Source organism: Furipterus horrens, unplaced genomic scaffold (assembly GCF_987537825.1).
Source record: "Furipterus horrens unplaced genomic scaffold, mFurHor1.1.pri manual_scaffold_3, whole genome shotgun sequence".
Lineage (NCBI taxonomy): Eukaryota > Metazoa > Chordata > Mammalia > Chiroptera > Furipteridae > Furipterus > Furipterus horrens.
In genome coordinates this window covers 177,805,806-177,824,291 of record NW_028327173.1, presented here as the reverse complement: position 1 = coordinate 177,824,291, position 18,486 = coordinate 177,805,806, and the positions used below count along the sequence as shown (strand labels likewise).

General features: G+C 41.7%; 1 protein-coding gene across 1 annotated transcript in view; it reads left to right on the top strand.

Annotated features, from left to right (window-relative positions):
- Positions 1-4,915: 4,915 nt before the first annotated feature.
- SLC35F4 (solute carrier family 35 member F4) overlaps positions 4,916-18,486 on the top strand; it is a 192,360-nt gene continuing 178,789 nt past the window's right edge. Inside the window, exon 1 of the mRNA XM_090270921.1 lies at positions 4,916-5,182. Coding sequence (XP_090127047.1) covers positions 5,080-5,182 — 103 coding nt within the window. The 5' untranslated portion in view covers positions 4,916-5,079. The remainder of the gene's footprint in view (positions 5,183-18,486) is intronic.

Sequence of the window (18,486 nt, the reverse complement as noted above, 5' to 3'; positions counted from 1 at the left end):
ACTGACACTGAGAATAATGATGAAATAAAATCTTGGGAACATATTCCTTGCAAATTAATAGTTCTTGCAGCTAAAGGCAAAGTCATTCTTGAGATTGCTTTTGGAAATAGTTATTTGAGATGTAAATGTATTGAACATATATTCTGGACTCTGCGTCTCATTGGTGATTTTCAAATTTTCTGTTCTCTCTAGTTTTTCCATACCACCCATAATGTTTCTTTCCAACAATTTATTTTGTCTTCAGTGTTGTTTATTGATACATTGCTTCAGGAACTGCTGATACCTAAACAAGCATAGCACATCCTTCGAGAACAAAGGATAAAGAGAATAAGATTTGAAAATTAAATGTAGTGTTTATAAAAGAAATCCAAACTCTTTTTGATTTGAATTTTTTAGAAACTTCACTTTTTAAGTGTCAAAGTCATCTTGAATATTGATGGTCATCCTGCCAGGGGAAAGAGAGACTTCTGAGTGGCATGTATTAGCTCTGGCTGGGAAACGATCATTGTCTCTTTTGTTCAGAACTAGAATCAGTCACATAGCCCTCATATAACCACAAGGGGGCAGGAACTGTGCAACCCTATGGTCTGCGTACACTGGGGGGAAAACATAAATATACATTCAACTACCACAACAGGTTTGGCATTTTTAACAGGTAATGTTACAGAAGGCTTGTGTGACAATAATATGCAGCAAGTGGGAGGTTGTGTATGCATGGCATTTGTAGATGTTTAAATCACAGAATGTCTTATTTGTAAAATGAATATACAGCTGGTTTGAATGTATAACCACCAACAGATCTGTTCAAAAAGATTACAGAAATCGCCATTAGCTTTATATTACTATAAATGTTACTCTGAGTCCTTGTCCCTTATAAAAATAGTGGAAAATTCAATCTCAGTGTTATTGGGACTCCCCTGCTGCAGGATTATGCAGTCAGGGGAAATCTTTGGCTAAGCTCAAGCATCAGGGGCACACTCTGGTCTCCAGTCCCCTGGTCACTGCTGAGACTGTACACTAGTCAAGCTCACATTCCATCCCTCTGGGGCTGGTGGCTCTGCTGCCTTGGGACCAAGCGTGGAGGCACCAGAATTTCTGATTGGGTTGGGAAGCCCAGGGCTAATGGCTCACTTTCCCACAGGGCACCACACTGTGACCCCCCCTAAGGCCATTCTTCTTCCCTGGGACACTGTTATCAAGCATGACCCAAGTCCTTCCCATGCCTAGGAATCACCAGACTTTGTGCCATTCTCTATGTCCTTAGGTCTTCTCAAAGGACAGGAAGAACTGCTTACCTGAACAGCTAGCTTCTCTTTCCACAAAGCACTGATATTCTGCAGCCCACCTGACTCATTGGTCTGGTCATGTGATTCCAAGATCTGTCTCCTGTGATTATTGGCATGGTTGAAAGGATTAAAGGAGACTTGTGAAAGTGATTGCCACAGAGAAATTCCTAGTAAAGTGAATGAAGTGTTAAAGTGTGAATTAACTTCAGTAATAAATAGTGGTCATGGCAGAGTGAAGTGAGAGGAGAAAATTAATATTTATTGTGTATCTACTATGTGCCAGGCCTTAGTAAGATATTTTCATATGTTATCTCACTTAACCATCACAGCAACACTATTAAGAAGAGAGTATGTGCCCATTTTACAGAGGAGAAAACTGAAGCTTAGAAGGTTCTATGTATGCATAAAGCAAAATAATAATGATAGCTACCATTTATGATATTTATTATATGCCCACTAGGACTATAAGCTCTTTATGAATATAATCTCATTTAATTTTCACAGTAGTTCCATGAGGTAGGTACAATAGCTACAATATTCTTATTTTACAGATGAGAAAACTGAATCATAGAAAGTTCAAGAGACTTATCCAACTTCACACAACTAGAAAATTGTGAGGTTTGACCCCAGGCAGACTGGCTCTGAAGTTTATGATCAAACCACTGTGTTATATGACTGAGGGAGAGGGAGGAGGAGAGGAAAAGAGAGGGAGGGAGTTACAGAGGAGGCAGGCAAGAATGGAGAAAGAGAGAGACAGGGAGAGTTAGGGACAGAGGGAGACACACACACACACACACACATTGAAGTCATAGACAAATTCTAGAATGTGAGTGTATTGTTGAAATAAATACTTCCTCTAGAGAAGTTCAATGCAGCCTGACACCTGAGTTTGATGAAGAGCGGACTCTGCCCTGACTTCTTAGGTACTGAGTGCTGGGCTCCCAATCCCTTTCAGTTCTACCTTGAGCCGAAAGGTAAATTTACAACACCTACCATTACCTAAGATTGGAATCAAAAGGCAGTGTCAGTATCCAATGGGAAGCTGATTACTTGGTGACTAAATACTCAAAATGGCTTTCCTGAAAATGGAATGTGAAGACCACATGTTTTTCTTTCAAGATCCCTGTGTTTATCATCTGGCTCGTTAGATGCCATATGCTTTTAAACACCAACTGTGCAAACTATGTTGGGTCAACTTTTTGTAAATAGTGCTGATGATTGTACAAGGCAACACTGGCCCTTCAGTATTAAAACTTAAGCATTCTTGGCTCTCCATGCAGCCAGGTTACTCTTAGCTCAAGGTGGAAAGTACACTATTAGTTTCCCAGAGGAAATAAAATGATCAAGTTCTCTTCTTTCAACATCTTTCATTCATAACTCCAAATACATGGTTGAAAAGGTTAAGTGACTTGTTCCTGCCATGAAGAAAGACTTAATCCCCAGACTTTCTGACCACTAGCTGCTAATTAAAGTAAGGAAGACTAGATTGCATGGATCTTGTTTTACTAGCCCTTCTGAAGTATGAAGGCTGATGTGGTATTTTAAAATGATTTTATGGCAGGCCATATACCTTTGAATAGAATTTATGCCCAGTGATCATATTTAGTTTCTAATGTTATTACTTGGTATAGTTATTTTAGCTTCAGACACAAAGACTGTGACTATCACATGAACTATTTTACAAATGATTTGGCATTTTTACAACACAAATAGTATATAGTTCCATATACTCAATTAATATAAATATCTAATCTGACTAGAACAGATTATCAATATAAATATGGTCCAGATATCAAAACTCCCTTGGGATCGCAGACAGATGAGCACTGCTTAATGCATTAGAAATATTCCTGTGAAGTTTAATACAAGCCAAATTTTTGTAAGTCAAGTTATAATTTACTTGGAAAATTGATCTACTCTTTGATTTACTATGTGAATCTGGCTACTATGAGGAACCATTTTATTAATTGAATAACTACCTTCAATTGTCATTTGTGTAATTATAGCCTTCCTTGCTTTTTTCAGAATAGATTTGAGGCACATTGATAATTTACATTTTGTAAATTGGAACTTTTGTATTTGCCTTTGTCAAAACTGGTAAACTAGGCAGGCATGATCCTTTCATTTTTTGGTTTAAATGTTCAGTTCCTCACCATTGCACAGAGTTGCCTTTTCCTTTAAGTTCATTTTGACCTTGCATACCTTTCACCCTTCCATCTTTCCTAGCCCAGAAAGCAGGTGTGGGAGGAAATTTCTTTCTTTATGAACTTTCTACCAGACACAGTCATCTCAGATTCACTCCACTCTCAAAATCCTGTGCTAGGCTTTGTGTCTGAATGAAAACCCTCAACACATTGTGAAATTTAATACTGCATTTTACTATGCTTAAACCTATTCATCTTTTAAAAAATGTTTGCATATGTCTTCCCTTTGAAGAACCCACACACAATGTGCAGAATGCTTGAAGGCAGAATGGTGTGATAGACTGATTGGAGGTTTCTGAGGGGACTCTGAAGTCCACATGGTTTTGTTTCTCCCCACCCCCACCCCCAACTTTAGAAAAGTGAGATCTGGCCGGCGTACCTTAAACTGGCTCCAGATAGAAGGTGGACACTGATGAGCTGACCCTCCGCCCCACACCCTCACACACCCTTTAGTTCGGAGATGAAACTTTGAAGATGATTTAGAAGGTTGTGACTGCAAACCAAGAGTACAGGAATCATCCCCACTGCTCATTGACTACCTGGTGGGTCTGTCGACAAAGCAGAGTCACAACAGGAGGGAGGTGTTCACTGATCACACAGCCTCAAGGAAAGTCTCTAGCCTGTAGCTAAACTTCCACAGGCCCAGATATTCAGTTTGAAGGGCTCTCCCTTGATGTTTTCGGCAATAAAGAGGAAAATCATTTCTCCTGGGAGCATTCGGAATGGCAAAACATACAGGCTGTGCGCAGCTTCAGCTCCCAAGTCTTTGATGTTTCCTTGGGGGGGGTGGGATGGAGGGTCCAGACTTGGCCTGTCAGGCTTGGTGGCTTGATCTCTTTGTGTCCATAATACCTGGATAATCACTCCATGTACCATCTACTGGGGCTTCGTTTTCTTTCCATTTCTTAAAAAAAAAATCTCTGCCTTCTCCGCAAGTTTGGAGGACTGATTAACGCCTGGGGACGCTTGCCCATCTGACGATCCCAGGTGGTGTAGAAGCCAAACATGGATCAAGTCCCGGAGACGCCCCCGATGGGTCATTTTCCCCGAGCAACAGTGTGCACCTCTCGCATTAGCAGACCTTGGTCTCGCATGGGCCTCTCTCCTGCCCCAACCCCGCCCCTCCTCCCTGAGGCCCTGTCAACCGTCTCACCTTCCCTTCTCCCACGCCCTTTGGTCAACCATCCGTTGGGTCAGGTGGGTTCGGGGATGTCTACTCTCCGGGGCAGGGGCGCAAAAAGGGTTAATGATGAGAGTCTGCGGCTAGGTGGGGTGCCCACACTGCCCCAGCTGTGATGGGCGTCCGAGGTGAGGGGGCGCTGTTCGGGCAGCAGTGCACTGGGTGGCGGGCGGGAGAGCTGCCAGGAGACTGAGAGGCTGGCCGAGTGGGGGCCGCTCCGCTGCTGCCGCCGCTGCCGCCGCTGTGATGCGGAGCCGGTGCTGCGCTGGGCGGTGGAGTCAGAGCCCGGGCGCGGGAGCACGAACTGCAGCATCAATACCGGAGGCGGTGGCTGCACCTGCACCAGATCCTGGGCCCCGCGCTGCGCTCTCCGCGCCGCCGCGCCCCGGGCCGCTGCCCGGCGCTCTCTATGGATGTCAAGGCGGCCCCCAACGGGGTGGCCACCATCGAGGACCGGATCTTGCGAATCACAGGCTACTATGGCTATTACCCGGGTTACTCCAGCCAGAAAAGTAAGACGCCGTGGGCTACCCTGCTCGAGGCACCGGAGAGGGGCGGGATGAGGGAGGGAGCGCTGTCCGGACACCTGCAGCCTTGCCTGGGCTGTGCTGGCCTTGGGGCCACTGGGTGAAAAGTATGCGCGCTGTCCTCGGTGCTGAACCATGAAAGAGAAAAGGGGCCCCGCGGGTTTCCTTCTAGGAGTTTGAAAACAGTCTCAGCCCTCGGGGCGAAGGCGCAGAAGGGAGCCGGTGAGCGTTCTAGACAGCTGTCGGCCCGCTCAGCCCTGGCTTATTTAGGACCGGAGGAGGCTACCATGGTTGTTTACTTAGCGGAAAGTCAACCCTTGGGGTTGCACTCCCCGAAAGCCCCTACTGGGTGCCAGGCTGCGGGCAGGGCGCTGGGGACGGAGGCTGGATAGGCTCGGGGGTGGGACCAGCCGGGGCGGGCAGTCCAGACTTGCGTCCCGGAGCCCCCTGGGTCAGCCGGCTTTCTCCGGGGTTCCAGACGTTGCCAGCGCAGGGATTACTCCCGTTAGAACGTCTTTGAAAGGTTCTGTATCACGAGCAGAGAAAGAACCTGCTCAGGTGTCCGAGTCTCGAGTCCCCAGAGCTTGGAGTCAGAGACCCAAGCACACGACTGGGGGAGAAGGGTTGGTGGTGGAGGCGCGACAGGGCCACCAGCCCGCACTGCCCGCCGCACGTCGCGGCTTCTTCTCAGTCCCAGCAGGCTGTTCTGTCTCGTAACAGCTTTCTTCTGGCCCAGCGAGGTCCTGCGGGGCGGATGCTTTCACCGTTCCGGAGCAGTTTTGAGGGGAGAGCTATGAGGTGCGCCCTACTCTGGCCCCCTTCCCGAGCACACAAACCCACGGTCTATATTTACTGGGATTAGTTCTGCCAAACAACCGAAGTGGAGCTCATTTTTCTTTCTCTGTCGGGGGGTGGGGGAGAGTAAGCTGCTGCTCAATTCCCGTGCAGGTGGGGTTTCACTTCTTCTGTATCAATACATTTCTGTCACAATGGATGGAGCTTAATTGTTTTTGCTGTTATTTTTAATCAGAAGGTTTGGAAGGTCCGAGAAGTGTTTCTGATTGGCATTTTTCTGTGATATTTTGGGGCTCAATCACCATTTCAGTTTCTCTGAAGCACACAAACTGACACATAACCAGAAAACACTTTATTTTTCATTTAACTTTCTCTCCCACTCTGCTCCATCTCTATTGAATAATAATCCAAGCGCTTTCTTCCATGGGCTGTCTTCACACAGATATTTTCTATTTTAATATTTCATTTGGCTTTAGAAAAGGTCTACCCAATTTGGATGGTTTCTGTCTAGCTGTTTTTAGCATTAGAGGCTTACATTATTCATTTTACATACAAAAGTAATTACATAGTGTTAGAATTTTCTGGAAAGAAAATAACACGCTGTGGAATGTGGTTTGAAGTCTTTGTACTCTAGACTCAAAAACTCCTTTTTTTCCCCCCTATTGGCAAAGGGTTTCTTTTTTCACCCTAGAAACTTAAGTGAAGGCACTAGCATACCATGTGGAGATTCTGTAGATTTCATCTATAAATATTTTAATTAGGAACCATGGGTTTTGGTTGCTTAGAGAATGTAGAAGCTGTCTGTGAAATTACAAGACCTGGGGTAGCATATTGTTATAATTTTTATAACAACGGAACTTTGGTTAATAAAGAACAAACCAGAAGGATACTGAAAAAGTGACACTCTAAATAAAGACATGGTCATGTTATCTTTTTGTGCTTGCTGAAATAGGTGCATGTATTTCATTTTCCATACAGTAACAAGACAAAAAGAGGGACAAGCATTGGCCAAGACAGTAACTGAAGCTAAAAAGAATATAGATGCATTTGGCATAGTTATTTGTGACAGGCACTTACCTAACTTCAGGCAACAGAGTTCAAACAGTGAAAGCAGAGAAACTCACAAGGACAGAGAATTACGTAAGTAAATAACTTCCAGGGTTCTTGTGCTTGTAGAGGTAGAGAGAGATTGCTGTTTCGCACAGCAAAAGACTAGGAGAGGAGGGAGCTGGAAGAGGGCCAGGCAGCTGAGTACCATCAAATAATCCAGCCTTTAATTCAGGCTTCAACTAGTAAACAAACACATTGAAGCAAACTAGTATAATATGGCTAATTGATTTAGCTGTTGGGTGTATTTATGAAAATGCTACGACAAGGTGACTTTCCTGTTTTCTGACTGCTCATGTATGAGGCCTTAAGGATGAGATAATCTCTTGATGTCTATGTTATTTACCTTTTAGTGGTAGGTGGGAACTCACCTGAGAATATGCATTGATGTTCAGCCTTGTGTAAGTACATTCTGCTGCCACCCCTGTCAATTAGGAAAATGAGTACCTTGTCCAGAACAACTTCTAGTAGTCACGCTGATATAAAATACATATATATTTTTTTCTGATACATATATATGGTACAGAGACTATTAAAGCATTTGTCTAGCCTGCAGTTACTTCCGTTCTACTAGGAGAACTAGATCTAGTCATTCAACAGGTGTTAACTGAGCACTTCCTATGTGCCAGGAATACATCAGTGAACAAAATGGACAAAGTATTTTCTTTTTTAGAGGTTAAGTTCCAGTGGGAGGAGACAGACAAATAAATAAATTATGTAGTATATTTCAAGGTAGTAGCTGCTTTAACAAATTACCACAGAGTATAAAAGATTTAAAAATTATGAGGGGGGGCAGCGATTGTGGCAACTAAGTAAGATGGTAAGATAAGACCTCATGAAGGGGGTCACGATTGAGCAAAGACCTGATGGATGTGAGGGAATTAGCCACATGGGCAGTGGGAGGATGACATTTCAGGCAGAGAGAAGAGCTAGTACAAAGCTCCAAGGCAGAGCATACCTGGCATGCTAGAGAAAAAGCAAGGAGGCCTGCATGGATGAAATGGGGTGAACAATGGGAGAGCGGTTGGAGATGAGGTTGCTGTGGATAAAGGGACTCAAATGAAGTAGGGTCTTACAGGCCATTGTAAGTCATTTGGCTTGTACTCTGAAAGGAGGAGTCTTTGTAGGGTTTTGACAGAGGATTGATGTGACTTGATTTACCTTTCAAAAGGATCAATATGACTGCTTTACTGGGGTAGGGGTGGAAGCAGAGAGGATAGTTAGCATGTTATTATAATTACGTGGGTGAAAGATAATGGTGGTTTGAATGAGACTAGTAGCAGTAGATGTGGTGGGAAGTGGTCAGATGTATTTGAAAGTAGAGCCAATAGGATTTCCTAATGGATTGGACATGGTATCTGCAAGAATGAAAGGAGTAAAAAAAATGATCCCATCTTTTCTGATCGGACCAAGTTTGAATTGCCAGTGGCTGAAATGTGGAAGGCTTCAAGGTAGAGAACTTTAGGGGGTCAGGAGATAAGGATAACATTTTGGAGAGGTTAAACGTAATTAGAGATGTTGAATAAGTCTGGAGATGTCTGATTGGAGATATAAAGTAGGAGTTTCCAGCATTTGGATGTTATCTGAAGCTTAAGACTGATGAGATATCCAAGGAATGAATGTATATAGAGAAGAAAAGAGAAGAGAAGAGGAGCAAGATCTAAACTGTGGGATACGCAGACATTGAGAGATTGGGGAGAAGAGGAGGAACCATTTAAAAAGACCAAGAAGGAACTAGGGAGGTAGGAGGAAAACCAGGAGCTGTGATACCCTGGGAGCCAGTGAAGAGTTTCAGAGGGACGCAATTAGCTGAATCCATTGCTGCTGAAAGGTCAAGTAAAATGAAGACTGATGACTGACCATGAATTTGGCAATGGGTGTCACTAGTGACCATGAAAAGAGCAGGTAAAGTAGCATAAAATGGATTAGAATGTGTTTAGAGAGAATTAGAGGAAGGGATTGGAAATGTGAGCATAGACAACTCTTTAAGGTTTTTTGTGCAAAGGGGAACAGAAAATAATGGGAATAGTAGTGTTGAGAATGTCTTTTTTAAAAGTCCTGGCTGGTGTGGCTCAGTGGATTGAGTGCCTGACTACCAACCAAAAGTCGCTAGTCCGATTTCCAGTTGGGACATATACCTGGGTTGTGAGCCAGGGTCCTGGTTGGGGGGGTGTGTGAGAGGCAATCAATCTCGCCTCCCTCTAAAAATAAATTAATAAAATCTTTAAAAAAAAAAAGAATGTCTTTTTTTTAAGAAGGGAGAAATAACAGCCTGTTTGCATGCACATGAGAATGCTTCAGTAGAGAGAGAGAGAGAAAAAAAAGAGTGATGTTGAAGGGACAGGGTGTCAAATTTAGTGCACCGGGAAGGGGCATTCCTTTACTTTAGATCAGAGCATAGATATAGGGCAGAGTGTGTGGGTGCAGGTTTGGGAAGATGGATAACTGAGATGGTGGGAGTCTGTTGACATTTTCTTCTGGTTGCTTTCATTTTCTCCAAATAGAAAGCAAGGCCATCAACTGAGAGTGAGGATTTGGTAGGAGGTGGTAAGGGTTGGAAGAGAAAAAAGGTGTGAAGAGTTAAATACAGAGAATGCATGAACTGGGGAAGTAGAGTAAGCTTGTGTGGCCCATTTAAAGTTTCTGGTCACAAATTTAAAGTGAAACCAGTCACTTGGGTGTTGTATGCATTAACATGGTGGAGTCATGGAGCAAGTGAAGAGAAAGATTTAACTAGAATTGCAGAATATCCAATGGGTATAGTAAAATAATGGGATGAAGAGAGTTGTGAATGAGTGCAATAAAGATATTATTATAATGACTGACCATAGAATTTAAAGCTGGTAAATAGAGAAGAGAGGCACTCAAGATGATTGGGGAGAGTGAAAAGTGGTAGGATCAAAGGATTGGACATCTCCATGGGATCAAAGGCTTGTGGAAGTTAGCTGCAAGATAAGGGGTGTTGGTCTGAAACATGAGAGTGTTGTATACTGTAAGAAGTCATTTCCAAAACTCAAGTCAAAGGATAAATTCATTTTGTTTTATTGTATTCCATTATTGATATTTTGGGATGAGCTTTCTTTTCGTGTTTGTATAGGAGGCAGTATGTTAAGGAGTAGTGCCCTAAGCTGTAGTGGTTTGGAAATTGATTCTAGTTTTAAACCTGCCAGCAACTGACTTAGACCTGGGACACTTCTCTCTGTAGACATCATTTTCTTTGTTTGTAAAAAAGAAGGTAGAAGTCACTGTCTCAGAACAAAACTGTAGGTCAGCCTTAACAGCTTTCAAAACATCTCCCCCTGTGTGGAAGAATCTCACTCAGTAAACTCCAGTAGTATCTTGCTTCTGCTCACTCCACCTTCTATTTCAAATAGTGACTAGTTGCCTCTCTCTGTTCCATGTCAGCCTTTCAGTTTTTCTATACCCCGTAACTGACCAGGTTCTGTGGTTGTTTTCTATTGGCAGTTGATAGTTACAGTAAAGTGTTTTCTCCTTGCCCTGATCCTATCTCTGACCATCCTTTGTTCAAAAAGAACTCTACTAACTTCTAGCTCCTCTGGCTCTCTGATTTCAAGTGCTGCTATGACTTAGCATTTCCCAAGGTTCCAGCCTCAGCTATCTCTTCTCACTCTTTCCTTTGACTGCGCGAGCTCATTCAATCCCACGGCTTTACCATCTTCCATGTGTCTGTATTTCTAGGTCCACTTTTTCTGAACCCAGACCTACATTTTAAACTTCCTACTAGAATTTCTACCTGAATGTCCTCCAGGTATGTCATACATAAAACTAAATTCATCATGTTCTCCGTAAACGTGCCTCCTCCTCCTCCTTCTCCTCTTCTTCCTTCTCCTTCTTCTTTAGCTTCTAATATCTGTATCTAACCAATTGCCCAGAAAGCTGGAGTTACCCTCAAACTCTGTCCTTTCCCCACATCCCATTTTCAGTTAGCGATCCTATCCATCCCACCCCAGAGATGTGCTTTCCATCCCTATTGTGACTGCCTTAGTTCTATCCACCACATCCTTTGTCCAGCTTCAAATCCTTCTAATCTAGTAAGCACCCCTTAACAACATTTAATTCCCTGAAATGCAAATCTGCTCACCTCATTCCCCTGATCCACTACCTGAAATTAATCTTCATTTTCTGTGGAGTAAAGTCCAAATTCTTTAGCATACACAATCTGAGCCCATCTTATATTGTTCTATTTTAGTACACATTTCCCCACTAATTGCCAAAGCAGTGCATGCTGAATGCAGAAAAGCTGGAAGGCAGAGAAGCAAAAAGAGATTGAAATAAAATTACACATAATTTCACCCCCTCAGAGGTGATTAGGGTTAATATTTTGGTTAATAGACACATGCAAGTGCTTTTTCTCATACTGAACATTTCTCTCATTGGTTTGTATATTCGTAATAACTTAATGTATGCATAGTCTCCCATATAGTTAAGCACCCCAATCACCTGAAGTTGTTGGATTTTTAGTCCAATCTTTTTTTTTAATTTCACATCCCGCTTGGCCTCCCCAAACCCTGGTCATTGTCTCATTAAACAGCTCACTGTTTTCATACCATTATTGTCCACACGCTCTTCTGCTTCTATGGCCCTGAATGGCTTCCTCTCCTCTTTCCTTTATAATAACACTCTGGAAAGCTCCTATTTATTGTTAAAGGCTGAATTTAAATGCGCTGCCCTCTGTAAAGCTTCCAGAGTGCTTCAGACTGTGCTAATCCTCCCTCTGTGCTTCTGAAATACTGTGTTCTCACCTCTGCTCCAGCATTTAGCCACTGTTTTGGGCTGTTTACACCAGGCTGTCTCACCCACAGAGCTGTTGAGGGCAAGGACTTATTTCTATTTATTTATTTTCCTCTTATACAAAGTGACTAGTACATTCTGAGGACTTAGTAAAGTTTATTGTATTGGTAAATGAATGATTACAGTTGCCTTTGAAGAAATTAGAGAGTTAATTGTTTTCACACAGAAAAAAAAGAGTACATGATGGTAGTGTTGGGGGAAATATAAAAAACTTGCTAGCTATGAATGAATCAAACAGATGTGTCTATTCAAAGAATGAGAATAAATCAACTGGTATTTTATGATCACCTTGCCTTTGTGGTTGTAACTTCTGCATCTGTGTCTTTCCTATTTCCTTAATAATGTTTTCTCTACTTGAATGAGGGGAAAGGCAATGTTTAGAAATGCGGAGTAGTATGAAGTTCCTAGAATTATAAGACATAAAATGTGCCCCCTCCCCACAAAGTGGTTACTATTGGTCTTCATGGAATGATATTAATATAACCCCTTAAGCACTCTAACTGGAGTAAATTATTAAATTGTCTCTTATTTTTGAAATGAATACACCAAACATTTCTCCAAGTTCATATTCTATTTATACCCTGATGAAAAGTTTTATGCTTCTTTTATATATGAGAGGTAGTGTTTTGTCAACAGTTATAATTACCATTGGTATGTAGTATTGAGAAGTTTTTGTAACAAAGTTTTTGACTGTGACATATAAGGACTATGTTGATCCTGAATAGCATTGTACATGTTATTGATGTTGGATAATGTGGTAGTTTCTACAATGTTAATTTTGATGTGTATTTTTCACTTAAAATGTAAATTTACATATAAACTGGATATTTGTATTATATAATACTACTTCTATCACTAGCTAAGAGGTGGGTTTAACATAAGTTTAGATATGCTTTCTTTAGCAAGCCTATGTGAGACTTGTTGGGGCCATGAGGTCTAATACAAAGACCACAAGAACCTGCTCTGCTAGTTGCTAGCCATTTAAATTTGCATAATTTGACCTCTCAGATGAACAATTTTGTTCCTGGAAAATGGGCATAATAATAATTGCTTCACAGGTCATTGGGAGGATTATGTAAAATAATATATATAGAATGTCTGGCACAATGCCCAGTTTAATGTATAGAAGCTATTATGATTTTGGAGGAAAGCAATAGAATCAGTTTCATAATGTCAAAGAGCCTTGCTCACTTTCTTTCATATCCAATGTTGTTCTTTGAATTGTTACTGAAAATTGTGTTACAGCAATGTTAAAGATAATTGACAAATTATTCAAGTTCACAGTGGCTTTTATTTTTGGATGTTGCCTTCCACTCCTTATTCCTTTCTGGCTTGCCTGGTGCTATAACCAAAAGGAGCAGGCTTACCTGGATTGCCCCAGGGGATGGTTTACAATGGGCTGGAGGCCATTTGTGATGATGTTATTTCCACTGGGCTGATCCAAAGGAGAGGAGACAAATCTAGGGCCTTTCGATGACAGATGGGGCTGTTTGTCTGGAGATATAGACACCCAGACATCAAAGTAGAGGGGAGTGCAGGGGTGGGGAAAGTGGGGAGATGGGGGGGAGAGTGGAAGAAGGGAAGTGTAGGTAGCATGGGATGGGGTAAGTAGTGTTAGATAAGATTGGTAGGACAAACAGGTGGAAGGAAGGAAAGACTAAGGATAAATTTGGGGTCCTTCTATTGGAAGTTGTATTGTTCCTTTTATATGTTCCTTTAACCTAGCAGGGTATTTTATGTTCTACTTTAAAAAATACATTTTATGTCAGAAACACATTTATATATTTCTTCATAGTCTTAATTAAGTTATAATTTTTTAAGTTATAAGGTATTTAGCCCTGGCTGGTGTGGCTCAGTGGATTTAGTGCCAGCCTATGAACTTAAAGGTCACTGGTTCGATTTCAGGGCACATGCCTGGGTTGTGGGCCGGGTCCCCAGTTGGGAGTGTGCAAGAGGCAACTGATTGATGTTTCTCTGGTACATTGATGTTTCTCTCCCTCTCCTTTTCCCTCCCTTCTCTTCTTTCTGAAAAAAAAAATCTTTTTCAAAAAAGTATTTAACTAACAGATACAGAGGAACATAGATAAAAAGGAAAATGACCTTGTGATCCTAACATAGCTACTGTTATTTTGGTTAATTTTCTTCCAGCCTTCCTAATGCATATAGGGCTTCACTTCTTGACTTCTTGACAAGTATAAACTATAGTGTAGTAATAAGTCTGATAGGTATACAATTTGTGCCCTGCTTCTTTTCCACTTAATATTTTAGGATAAACATCTTTTTATGTTTTTGCATTTATCTGCTACGAGAGGTTGGAATTAGATACACCTTTCAGAGATCTTGGCTTAAAATTTTGGGCAAGCTGGTTCTCATTTATTTGAGACTAAATAAAATGGAGAGACCTGGAGTGTTAGTGAGGGCTTGTTTAATTTATAGTCACAAGATTGCACTTGAACTAGCTTAAGCAAAAATGGAAGCCATTGAAAGGATACTGGGATTTCCCGTTGATTTTAAGGGCAGGGATAAAGATAAAGTAGGATAAGCTTGCATAGGTCCTGGGGGGCTGAGGTGAAAATGGGAAGCCCTCTTTCTTTGCCTCTCATTTCTTTTTCTGGCACATGTTCTCCATTCTTGTCTCTTGCCACAGGCTGGTTTTCTCTATTTTCTTGTCCAAATGGTTGAAAATAGCCTCTGTCAGCAGTTCCAGTGCTTATCTGTTTTTTATTCAGGAGAGCAGACAGATTGTGCAAGAGTCTCTTACTTCTAAGTCCAGATTCCTAGGGAAAGGGACCTGGCCCAATTAGTGTCCAATGCACACTCTTGATCCTGCTGATCATGGTGGTTTGGGTCAGGGTCATGTTAGCCAATCATGGCTACCAGAGGCTCGCTCCAGTAACCCTACTGATTGTGGAGGAAGAGGATTTTACAGAAAAAAGAAGTGATTGGCAGGACAGGGCAATCAAGTTAATAGCTTTTTGGTTCACAGAGTTTTGCATAAAAAGTTTTTTATATCAAATTATAGGCTTCATTCAAGATTGATCTTTTCTTTCTTCTGGTCCTGATAGCCCTTAGAGTTTATCTAAGTCATATTCAGTGAAGGTAGAGACACTGCATTGCTATAAACAGAAAAATCCAAGTGTCTATTCAGAGTATAAATCTCTAGGGAGTTCTGTTTAAAAATTACCCAGCCAGTACAGCAGACTGCTTACTAAGTTTTATGGAAGTGCTACTGGTTACATCAAGTTTGGAAGAAATATTTCTTTTTCTAGGCCAGATAGGGCAAAACACCAGTTTATTCAGACTATTGAGGATGACATTTAACATTGTATTTTTTAAACAGGGATTAAAATTACACTATTCTGTAGTCTGGGATTTTCTATATTTTGTCCTGGGCTAATGCCAGGATGGCACTAGTGAGGTGTCAATAATGGTTTTGAAAACCAGACATACTAGCGGCGAAGGGAGGGAGAAAGTGAGGGAGAGAAACATCAATGTGTGGTTGCCTCTCACATGCCCCTAACTGGGGACCTGGCCCACACCGAGCATGTGCCCTGACTGGAAATTGAACTGGTGACCCTTTGGTTCTCAGGTCAGCATTTATCCACTGAGCCACACCAGCCAGGGCTAAGAATTCTTTATTGCTTGAGAAAGATAAGATTCCTAAGGATCCTTAGAGCCTGCAGATTTTTGCTGCTAACATCTCGCTAAGCCCCAGGTCATGTGATTTTTGTGTCTCATGTTTTTGTGCATTCCCATGTGTAATCATAAGCATTATAGAGGAAAGATCCAGATCAAATGAATTAGGAGCCATTTATGGTACCATCTTCCCTGCTGGAGTTATGGTGGTGGTTCTAAAGTAAATATACATATCTACTTCCAAGGATTTCTTAGAATGAAATACATTAGAAGTTGAGAACTTTTAATTTTTCCTTTCTTTTGAATCTCTGGAAAGTCACTTCATGAAATTGGTCATGTTCTTCTCACCCTCTTACCCCACCCTTTTCTCTTTTTTCCTTTCTTTTCTTGACTTAATCTTTATTGTATTTTTTTCCATTACCATTTAGTTCCCTTATACCCTCTCCCCCCCAGCAATCACCACACTGTTGTCCAGGTGCATAAATCCTTTCTCCTTTTTACTCAATCCCTTCACCCCCTCCCCTCCCCCTCCCCACTAGCTGTTATCTGTTCTCCATCTATGAGTCTGTCCCCATTTTCCTTGTTAGCTCAGTTTGTTCATTAGATTCCACATATGAGTGAAATCACATGGTATTTGTCTTTCTCTGACTAGCTTATTTTTTCCTTTATTTTTATAAAAATTGTAAGCACCTGAAGGGTGAACTTCCTGTCTTGCCCTTTCTAGACCTCATTCACATAGCTGCCTTTGTGATCTTTTAAAAGCATTAATTGAATCATGCCATTCCTCTTGGTTAAAAACCTCAGTGACTTCCTGTATCTCTTCAGAAAACTATGAAACCTTAAACCCAGCCTACGAACTCTAAGGAGTTTGGATTCTACAGGGGCACCACTCTTCCATGCCCTCGTAATGCTTTGCTCATACTGGCCTATGCGCCAGGCACCCTTCCTTTCCCTGGGCTGGTGAACAGTTTCCTCTCTCTTCCTGGTGTTACCAGCTGGTGCCTAGCCATCTCTTGGGTCTCATATTAAATGCCACTGCCTCAGAGAGACCCTTCCAGCTTTACACCTTTCTCATCCCATGCATTTTTTATTTATAGCACTTACTACAAACTGCATTACGATTCATGTTGCTTTTTGTGACTGTTTAATGTCTTTCCTGCTCATTCGTCTCTTAGCTTTCTAAAGAAAAAGATCAATCTGTTTTGCTCAGCACTCTGTACTCAGCACACAGAACAGTGCCTATGCACTCCATAAATATTTGTTAAATGATTAAGCCTTGTTAAAAATTCAGTAGACTTTTTATTTATTTATCTTTTATCCTCTTCCGAGGACATTTCTTTTAACAGGGTTTATTTACATATTCTTAGAGAGAGGGGAAGGGAGGGAGAAAGGGAGAGAAACATTGATGCACCCCGGCTGGGGACTGAATCTGTAACTTAGGACTGGAAATTGAACTTGTGACTTTTCACTTTGTGGGACAATGTCCAATCAACAGCCACACCAGTCAGGGTGACATTTTATTTTTCATTGCTTTTAGAGAGAGAGGAAGGGAGAGAGAGAAACGTCAATGCAAGAGAGAAGCAACTATTGGTTGCCTCATGTACCTGCCCATATAGGACATCCTTTGTGCCCGGGGATTGAACCCGCAATTTAAGTGTGTGCCCCTGACCAGGAATAAACTGCAACCTTTCAGTTACAGGATGATGCTCCAACAAACTGAGCCATACTAGCCAGAGCAAGTAGGCTTTTTTTTTTTTTTTTTTTTTTTTTATTATTATTTTTTTATTTATTTTGGTTTTTCAATTACAGTTGTCCCCTTTTCCCCCAATTTCTCTCCCCCACCCAGCCCACCCCCTCTCCCGCAATCATATCCCTCCCCGCTGTCCATGTCCATGAGTCCTTCATACAGGCTCTTTAATTAAACCCTTCCCTTACTTATCCCCCTTCTCTCCCTCTCCCCTCCCCCCTATTGACTGCTACTCTGCTTTTTGTTCTATTTAGTTCCTTTGTCTGTGTTGTTCTTTAGTTTCCTGTATTAGGTGATATCATATGGTATTTTTCTTTCTTTGCCTGGCTTATTTCACTAAGCATAATTCTCTCTAGTTCCATCCATGTTGTTGCAAATGGTAGGAGTTCCTTCTTTCTTTCTGCTACATAGTATTCCATTGTGTAAATGTACCACAGTTTTTTGATCCACTCATCTACAGATGGGCACTTAGGTTGTTTCCAGCACTTAGCTATTGTAAACAGTGCTGCTATGAACATAGGGGTGCATAAGTTCTTTTGAATTGGTGTTTCAAGATTCTTCGGGTATAATCCTAGTAGTGGAGTCGCTGGTTCAAAAGGCAGTTCCATTTTTAATCTTTTGAGGTAATTCCATACTGTTCTCCATAGTGGTTGCACCAGTCTGCATTCCCACCAACAGTGCAGTAGGGTTCCCGTTTCTCCACATCCTCGCCAGCACTTGTTGCTTGTTGATTTGTTGATGATGGCCATTCTGACTGGTGTAAGGTGGTATCTCATTGTGGTTTTTATTTGCATCTCCCTGATGGCTAATGATGTTGAGCATTTTTTCATGTGTCTATGGACCTTCTGTATGTCCTCTTCGGAGAAGTGTTTGTTCAGGTCCCTTGTCCATTTTTTAATTGGGTTGTTTGTTTTCTTGATGTTGAGTCGTATCAGCTCTTTATATATTTTGGAAATCAGTCCCCTGTCTGTGATGTCATTGGCAAATATGTTTTCCCATATGGTTGGTTTCCTTTTCAATTTGCTGTTGTTTTCTTTTGCTGAGCAGAAACTCTTCAGTTTGATGTAATCCCATTTATTTATTTTTTCCTTTATTTCTCTTGCTTTAGGAGATGTATCCGTGAAGAGATTGTTACGTGAGATATCTGATATTTTCTTGCCTATGTTTTCCTCTAGGACTTTTATGGTGTCAC